This window comes from Echiichthys vipera (assembly GCF_963691815.1).
Source record: "Echiichthys vipera genome assembly, chromosome: 15".
In the NCBI taxonomy this organism is placed as follows: domain Eukaryota; kingdom Metazoa; phylum Chordata; class Actinopteri; order Perciformes; family Trachinidae; genus Echiichthys; species Echiichthys vipera.
The window spans coordinates 4,873,613-4,883,605 of record NC_139840.1 but is presented as its reverse complement, the minus strand read 5'-3'; the positions used below and the strand labels follow the sequence as shown (position 1 = coordinate 4,883,605).

General features: G+C 43.8%; 1 protein-coding gene across 1 annotated transcript; it reads right to left on the bottom strand.

Moving 5' to 3' along the window:
• Positions 1 to 2,457: 2,457 nt before the first annotated feature.
• On the bottom strand, positions 2,458 to 4,652 carry LOC310957700 (frizzled-8-like). The gene has a single exon (XM_083928390.1). The coding sequence runs from the start codon at positions 4,464 to 4,466 to the stop codon at positions 2,721 to 2,723; it is 1,746 nt and encodes a 581-aa protein (XP_083784516.1). The 5' UTR covers positions 4,467 to 4,652; the 3' UTR covers positions 2,458 to 2,720.
• Between the last annotated feature and the right edge of the window lie 5,341 nt (positions 4,653 to 9,993).

The following is a 9,993-nucleotide window of genomic DNA, read 5'->3' as shown; positions in this document are numbered from 1 at the left end:
GACGCTACCTGCTGCTATTATCACTATTATTCATATATACTATCATTAGTTTGATGAATTCTAAAAGTCATAGCAATAAAAACATTATCAGTCGTGTTTCTCATTGTATCACTGCTCTTATTACTACTACTCCTCATATCAATGATCATATTTACCACCAGAATTATTAATAGTCATATTTCTATCCCCTTAGCTGTAGTTGTTTCTATATCACTTTTTATATTGACTGCCACAACGTGTTAGTAATTTTCACATTACTATTGATATTATTATAGTTACTGTTTCTTTTGTGGTTACCTGCATCTCTGGGACTGTCTGTCCTTCCCCCCCCCCCCCCCTCTCTCTTTATAACAGTCAGAGACAGAGGGCATTCAGTGTCACTGAAAACAATGTAGGACAAGACTGAAATGAGGAACACACTAGACATTTTGACCACCTTGGTTTCCGCAATGTCAAAGGAATGTGTCATTTCGGTTGTCATTTCGGTGGGAATGACTTACTCATTGAAACAGTGAGTTCATTTTGACACATGGATTAAAGGTTTTGGGGAGTGACAGCCTTTTGCAGGTCGGCGTTTTGCTGCAAGTGTGAGCTGTTTTGGGAAATGCATCGTGTTGAAAAGTTAAAAAAGTGTTTCGACAAAATTCTAAAAGTGTGTGTTCAGTTGTTGGGTTCATGTTCTGTTGACTTTACTGTATTTAATCTCTTGGTCACAAGGTGGCAGCCTTATACAGCTCTCTCCGTCTCTCTTCGCCCTTTGCAGGATGCATAATCTTCTCCACAGTTTGGAGCACATCAGGTTTTGTTATGCGCAACGATCATGTCATTGGAGTTGGCGGAGATGCCATTCAAAATGCCAACACAATTTTTTCACGTTGAATGTAAAAAAAACACCTCACTTACGCGCTCTGGCAGCCATTAGGGACACACTTTTAATATTTCCTGAACAATTGAGTGATGGCGCTGACAGTCCCACACTGCCACATGATATATAGACCACACACTGCGCTGCTGTAATTACCTTTACGCACGACAGAGAGGATGTCAGCCTGCAGTTACAAGTCTATCCATCCTTACTGACGTCTTAATTCTAAGCCCGAGGCGTCGCTTCATTGTAAAGAATCCAAACATATAAAGAGTAACCTACGTAAACGTTCACATTAAGCATTGTATTGCCACATGTGAGGAGGCCGATTTTTGCTTGAAACTGTTGCGGCGAATGAATTTATCCACTTGTTTCAATTCTTTTCTTGAGCAACGTTTAGCTTCTGGCGGTCGTTTCTGCTTTGTTCCACTAACAAAAGTTTCTTTAACATGGTTGTAATAAGTTCATCAACACCGTGAGAAAGAAAAAAACCCACAAAACTTATTGACCTCCTTCCACCAGCACAGATCCACCTGTTTGAAAAACAGACACTGGAAAAGACGAGGACGTCAATTTCTAAAAACGTGTAAAAAAGGATAAAGTTAAACTTGACACATTAAGCCGAGGACAGAAGTCAGGAGTTAATACCAAGACTAAAAACGCAGGGGGGCATTAAACGGAGAAGACCACCTGCAGAGCCCCTATTGCCATGCCGACGTCGTTCCCTGCGTCTCTCAGCATGTGAATCTCAAACACTGGGGAGGTTTAATAACGCTAACACACCCCACGTGTCCCCAAAGGCGAGTTAGAACTTTTAGTTATACATATACACAGTATATAAGTTAATCTATAACTTTAATAACTCGGGCATTACGCACAGAGACATTGGGATCGTATCATCTTGTGCGCTCCGCCACGAGTCCACACTTTTAAATCATGCACAACAACATATTTAAAACAGTTTACAGTGTCCAACCTCACACAACAAAGTTTGGGCGAGAATGACCAGGACGCACGAGGAGAAAAATTCAATATAAGTTGTTTTATTCTCAAAATAAAATTTTCTATCAAAGTGGAAATTATACATATTTACAATCTCATAAATTTTCATATACAAATGTACAATATATGTACACCAATAATTATATAAATACACTTTACGCGCTAATGCACCCGTATGAGACAGTATTAAGGCATCGACTAAAGTAAGTGTAAATCCATCTTGCAGACAAAAAAACAGCCCGGCAGCGATGGCCTCGTTTCAAGCAGAGCAGTCTCATTGTGAATCTTATGCTTAAGACACAGCGGTTCTTTACAGTAAGGAGAAGAAGAGCCTCAGCTATACCATGTAACCTATCGACAAGGGGGATCTTGTCAGCTGTGCGCATTCAATTAAGCCCAGATAAGGCTCTGCATTCTTCGTGCCAGGTACATTGTTCTGCTGCTGACAGTCTCATTATTTAAAGAGAAACCATTAGGCGCTCATTAATGTGCTAATTACAACACGCTGATGGACAATCCCAACACAATTAGTCACCCCCCACCCCCCCTCCCCTACTCAACACCCTCTATTCAAACCCATGGACGTCATTTGGATAAGGCAAGAGAGAAGCACTTTGGACAAGTGCAAACTGATCTTAGAACTTTTAAAAAGCAGAATGGAGCATAGATGATAAAAAAAATTATGTTCACATTGAAGGAGTGCTCGTGACCAAAGTTACATATAAACTGGCTTCATAATTCACCAGATGAACCAAACGAAACATTTAAAATAGTCTTTACCCCACTTCGTCCCCCAAAGAGCTGATACGTGCTGGTTTAAGTCTTTAGTGTCAAATGAAAGATGTATTTGAGTTCAAACCCGGGACAGCGGCATCTGTTTGGGGCAGGAGACGGAGCTTGCCGTCCCGGACCTCCAGGTCAGTCCCGTGCTCACATCACTGTACATGGAGCCCGCGGAGGCTTTACTCCCCCAGCAGCACCGCGTGCAAAAAGTCCTCCAGGAGTCCAAGGTTTTCCCGGACCAGATCCAGGCTCCCGAAGTGATGCCTACCAGGAGGCACATAAAGTATTTTAGCATGAACACAGCATAGTCCGGTCTTTGCCTGTTCGGGTCCGTCATGCACGTACAGTTGTGCGTAATCTCCCACGTCTGTCTGTTATGCTGCTCGTAAAAGTAACACGCCACAATGACAGTGGCTGGGACGGTGTACAAAACTGTGAACACTCCTATCCGGATCATCAGCCTCTCCAGTTTGTCAGTCTTGGTGCCCCCTTGTTTGATTACACTCCTGATCCTAAACAACGAGACGAACCCGGCCAGCAGAAACATGGTGCCGATGAACAGGTAGATAACCAGCGGTGCCAACACAAACCCTCGCAGGTTATCCAAATTCTGGTTTCCTACGTAGCAAATCCCAGCCACGGAGTCCCCGTCCACCGAGCTCAGTGCCAAAACTGCGATGGATTTCATGCTGGGGATGAGCCAGGCGGCCAAATGAAAGTACTGTGCGTAACTGGCGATGGCCTCGTTCCCCCACTTCATACCGGCGGCGAGAAACCAAGTGAGGGACAGTATCACCCACCAGATCGAACTGGCCATGCCGAAGAAGTAAATGAGCAGGAAAACGATGGTGCAGAGCGCAGGACCCGTGGTTTCATAGTGGATGTGTTCAGCGCCGTTTTCCCTGTTGCAGGCCACTTCCTCGTGTCCGGCGATCAGTCTGACAATGTATCCAACTGACACGAACATGTAGCAGGCGGAGAGGAATATGATGGGGCGCTCGGGGTACTTGAACCTCTCCATGTCGATTAAAAAAGTCGCCACAGTAGCGAAAGTGGAGATGAAACACAGGACGGACCACAAGCCGATCCAGAAGGCAGTAAAAGTCCTCTCTTCCTGGGTGAAGTAGGGGTTGTGGCACGGCATGGCGCAATTCAGGATCTGTCCCGTCTTGACGCGGTTGTGCAGCGGGTGCCCGTCGCTGCTCACTGGCACCATGGGCGCGCGGCAGAAGCATCCCGGCTCACAGGGGGACGCTGCCGGTTTGTGTTTTCCGGGGATGCCGCGTCCGTAGCCGCTCTTCTTCCTGGGGTTGTACGGCTTCAGGGGCCGGTTGGTCGGTTTCGCCACTACTGGAGACGCAGTGGTGGTCTGACTCCGGTTGTAGTCCATGCACAGTGTGTCCTGGTTGCCTTGCTCGGGCAGCAGGTCGCACCTCATCCGGTCTGGCCACGGGAACCCGTACTGCCTCATGAGCGGAGCGCAGCCAGCTTTGGCTCGCTCGCACACGCTCCTACACGGCGGTAGGGGCTTCTTGTAGTCTTCCAGGCAGATCGGCGTGTACATGCTGCAGAGGAAGAAGCGCAAGTCCAGGGAACACTTTATCTCAACCAGCGGCCAAAACTGGTGCACCTCCAGGCCGGCTTCGTCCTGCGTGTCGTGGTTGAACTGGTTGGGCATGTAGGTGTAATTGTAGCCGATTCCCTTGCACAGGGGCACGGATATCTCCTGACACTGGAGCTCCTTGGCAGCCATGCAGCCCGTTCGGTGCAGGACGAGGGCTAACAGCACGCACCATCCCGGGATGCTCCTCTCCATCGTTGTTTTCGGTGCGCGAATCGTCCTCGACAAAGTGCCAGCGAACTTGCGCTTTGCAAGTAGGCTGCAGATGCGATTAATCCAGGGATGCTGCAGAACTCATGCTAGAGCGCAGATAGTTTGTGATTGTCTGTAGTGTCTGTAATATCCACAACAAGCGCGTTACTTTCACAAAGTCTGGGATAAGGCCAGTTTCCTCTCCCTTTGTGTCGGTGCTGCACCGCGTCTCCCTTTGCATGCTCCAGAGCTGGAGGGTGCGTTGGGTTTTATACGGGAGAAGCGAGGACACTCCCCCAGTATGGGCGGGGAGGGAGAATAGGGTTCCTTCTATAGGTGTTTGTTTAAAATGTTCACCCTGGAGGAAGGGTTATAATCACTTTGTCTCCCCCAAACACACACACGCACACACACACACACACACATGCAGCCCTTTACACACAAGGACCGGGGGAGTTATAATACAATGGAGACATTAGGAAGAAATGTAATTAGGGATGCAGACAGTGGGGAGCAAACTAACATAAAGTCAACCGAACCACTCATTAGGCTGTCAGGATGTGCCTGAATGCATCATAGCATCATGATGCAAATGATACGATTAAGGGAAAAATTAAATGCTTTCCTGAAAGTAAAGGTCATAATTTACCCAACCACATGTCTGTCCATATTGCTTATAGAATATATCTTGAGACAATATTAAAAAATGATTGTCATCTGCTCGTAAATGTACCACAAAGTCAACAAAGAAAGGAAAATTTTATAAAGTAAAATGGAACATTTGAGTATTGATAGGTTAGTCCTGTCACATGTTAAAACCATGCAATAGCCACAGTGCCTGTCAAGACCAGAGATAGTGAATCCCGGCAAGTTCATTTCTCAGATGCAGAGCTTAAAGTTTTGTTAAAAAAATGGTGTTATTTGGTCATTTTCTCCAGACCAAGTCAGCCCTGCAAAGGCTTCATTTACACACACACACACACACACACACACACACACACACAAAAATAATAATCATTTTGGGAACAATAAAGACCTGTTCTATTATCTGGACACGTATCTTTTGCTTCTTTTTGTTGACAATAGTGGATTTTGTTTGCTTTAACTACGAAACGTTCTGGTGAAACCAAGGCAAAATCTGGCAACATCACTAAAGGTGCTGCGTCTGTGTTTCGTTTGGGCTTAATGCTTTATTTTCCCACACTGAAGTTACAGCGTTTAGCCTCTATTCCGTCATGAATACACACAAATCATACATTATGCAGACTGAATAAAGAGGTATTAATTCAATACACATATTAGTTGACCCAGTTTTGTCCTAATGATGTGAATTGGTAATGTACCATCCAAAGACAAAGTAAATGGTTTTTTTTTTAAAACAACAACCAACAAACAAAAAAAATGGATTGATTTTTTCATTATGTTTTTAATTGGATGGTTTCGTGAAATATCACTTGATTCTATCTAGGTCATAATTATGATCATACAATATAGTGCTTATACTGTAAGTTATGGCATTTTGCTTTTGTGCAGACAATGCAAGTACAGAGTAACTTAACATCTGAAAAAGGGTCAAAGGTCGAGACGAGGATTTTTATTTATATAAGAATTTCCATATTAAAATACAAGGACATTAATTCAACTGGACACCAAAACAACTTTACAGTAATTTCTCTCAGTTCTACACTCTGGTGAGTTAAGGTCTTTTGTCTTTGTGTAGTGTAGTAAAAAAAATGTCACTCAATTCTTTCAGATAAGTCTTTTGGGTGCAACCCTGATGGTTCAATTGGCTGTAAAGTTTATGAAAAGCCGATGGTTCAATTGTTCATCCGCAAATGGTTCTGTAAGCCACAAAGAAGCACTAGTCTGATACTGTCTGTCCTTCACATCCAAATGCAGTGAATGTGACTTCCACTCTTCTGTGAATCTGAATCAGACGACGGATGAAAATATGCATGTGGCCTCAGAGCTGCATGCATGTGTGAAAGAATGAGAGATGTTGACATGTAAATGAGTCAGTATGTGAATATATCTGAATGTCTGTTTGCATAGAGAAATAGAGGGACAGCGTATGTGTGTGTGTGTGTGGTAACAGAGGTTAATGTGGTCTTGTTAACCCACAGCAGGGGGTCGTCTTGGTTTAAAGGGAGGAGGAGCTGTTTGTCTTAACCTTGGTGCCAATGTTTCACTCAGGGCATGCTGGGCAAGCGATTACTGCGAGGCACCACTGTGCCATACAAACAAGACAGTGTGTGTGTGTGTGTTTCAGAGCTCAGCCTAAAGAAAATAAGCTAACATGGGCAGATACAGCATTGTGATAGCAGTAATTAAAGTCATTCACACTTCTTATTGGATTCATCAGCTTCAAATGGAGCTGAGACAGTTTGGCAGACAGGCATCGTGTTTCTAATGAGCAGGTTTTATCAGAACTCATTAGCCCCAAACTCCAATATTTGCTAAAGGATGCTTGTTTTAGCTCAGTCTGGGGTCCCAGCTGGGAGGGTATAATGGGAAAAGATCATTTTGAGGGTGCTGGGTAAGTTAGCGAGTCACAAAAACGTTTCTAAGTTTAAGATACTCTCCTAACTTCTTAACTCATTGTATTCTCCTAATGGGCAAACATTATTCAACTGGTAGAAAAGTTCAACAAAACAATGAGAAAACAATACACTGATCACATCCAACACAGGCAAATGTGTGGTTAGGTGCCCTTGTCCAAGAACGTCAAGTTAGTTTTATCTATAAAGTCCCCAAACTGCTCTGTGCAACATACTGTAAACCACAGTTGATATAAAAGGGAAAAACACTATAATCCTCTAATGCACTGCTCATTCCTCACTCATTTTAGTACACTCACTTGTTTTAGTGCTTACAGTTAACTCTTACAGTGCATCCGGAAAGTATTCAGTGTTTCACTTTTTCCACATTTTATTACATTACAGCCTTATTCCAAATTGTATTAAATGAAACTGTCCTCAAAATTCTACACATAATGCCCCATTATGACCACGTGAAAAAAGTTTTGAGAGTTTTGAAAATTTATTAAAATTAAAAAACAAAGAAATCACATTTACGCAAGTATTCACAGCCTTTGCTTAATACTTTGTAGAACCACCTTTGGCAGCCTCTACAGCCTCAAGTCTTTTTGAATATGATGCCACAAGCTTGGCACACCTCTCTTTAGGCAGTTTTGCCCATTCGTCTTTGCAGGACCTCTCAAGCTCTATCAGGTTGGATGGGAAACGTCTGTGCACAGCCATTTTCAGATCTCTCCAGAGATGTTCAATCGGATTCAAGTCTGGGCTCTGGCTAAGCCACTCCAGGACAGTCACAGAGTGGTCCTGAAGCCACTCCTTTGAGATCTTGACTGTGTGCTTGGGGTCGTTGTCCTGCTGAAAAATGAACTGTCGCCCTAGACTGAGGTCAAGAGCACTGTATTGACCTCGTGATGAGCAGTGCCTGGTTTCCTCCAAACATGACGCCTGGCATTCACACCAAAGAGTTCAATCTTTGTCTCATCAGACCAGATAATTTTGTTTCTCATGGTCTGAGAGTCCTTCAGGTGCCTTTTGGCAAATTCCAGACGGGCTGCCTTGTGCCTTTTACTAAGGAGTGGCTTTCACCTGGCCACTCTGCCATACAGGCCTGATTGGATGATTGCTGCAGAGATGGTTGTCCTTCTGCAAGGTTCTGATCTCTCCACGGAGGAACGCTGGAGCTCTGACAGAGTGACCATCGGTTTCTTGGTCACTTCCCTGACCAACGCCCTTCTCCCCCGATTGCTCAATTTAGACGGCCAGCCAGCTCTAGGAAAAGTCCTGGTGGTTCCAAACTTCTTCCATTTACGAATGATGGAGGCCACTGTGCTCATTTGGACATTCAAAGCAGCAGATATTTTTCTGTATCCTTCCCCAGATTTGTACCTCGAGGCAGTTTTGTCTCTGAGGTCTACAGACAATTCCTTTGACTTCATGCTTGGTGTTTGCGCTCTGACACTCAGTCAACTGTTGGACCTTATATAGACAGGTGTGTGCCCTTCCAAATCATGTCCAATCAACTGGATTGACCACAGGTGGACTCCATTTAAGCTGTAGGAACATCTCAAGGATGATCAGTGGAAACAGGATGCACCTGAGCTCAATTTCGAGCTTCATGGTAAAGGCTGTGAATTCTGACGTAAATGTGATTTCTTTGTTTTTTAATTTTAATACATTTTCAAAACTCTCAAGAAAACTTTTTTCACATGGTCATAATGGGGCATTATGTGTAGAATTTTGAGGACAGAGATTAATTAAATACAATTTGGAATAAGGCTGTAACGTAATAAAATGTGGAAAAAGTGAAACGCTGTGAATACTTTACGGATGCACTGTAAGTGTTTATATTGGAACGTGTGCTTTACAGTGCAGAGGGGCTAAGGCAACCACTGAACCAGCATCCTGTCAATGATTGGGCAGCCTGTGTCACCCAGCCAAACATTTGTACAACTAGTCTGCATAGTAACCACCCCACTAAAGTCCCAACCAAGAACTCAAGTTGAAGCCTCCATGAAGGGGTTCTGGCCCTTCACTTGTGGAAAAGTCCAGTTCACGTGTGACATTTTCTTTTCACACGTTAAAATTCTAGTTTACAGCTGAAATAGCAGATTGAATGTGAAAAAGCAAATTTCATGTGCCGTGTTTTGTTTGCACATGTGGAAATTCTATCTCATGTGCAAAAAGCCAATCACATGTGAAAATGTTCAATTCACATGTGAACTTCACATTGAAGTTATTTAAGTCTACGTGAAAGATAAAAAAACAAACAACCACACAAAAAAAAACCCCCAGACCAAACAAAAACAACCCTGATTACTGGTATGCTGGTCTGCATGACTCACAGTATTCCCCAAATCTATAATACTCAGTTTGGAAGAAAACATGTTGTTTAATGTTCACCACCTATCACAACACCTATGGTAAGAAGAAGAAGAAGAAGAAGAAGAAGAAGAAGAAGAAGAAGAAGAAGAATTCCTTTATTCGTCCCGCAATGGGGAAATTAAATTTTCACTCTATTTTTTTCATTTTATACACACACAGGTCCGAAATACACGCACATGCACAGACAGGACCTATATACATGCAACCAATGGAGAGATGTTAAAGCGAGGGGGCTGCCAGTGACCGGCGCCTCGAGCAGTTGGGGGTTCGGTGCCTTGCTCAACAGCACCTCGGCAGTGCCCAGGAGATGAACTGGCACCTCTCCAGCCACCAGTCCACGCTCCATTCATGGTCCACACAGGGACTCGTACCAGCGACCCTCCAGTTCCCAGCCATAAAAAAAAAAGCAAAAGGTACATTACAGGTGACTTTACAGTCTGATGGTTCCAAACAGCACGGACGGAGATATTGTAAGAGTTATAACTTGCTGAGTACATAGAATACACATACATGTGTTTACAGCATTACAGCATTTCCCCTCAGTGAACTTGAGATACTTATTTGTGTTTTTTTTCCCGATCTTTTACATAAACATCTTTCCTTGTTCTGCA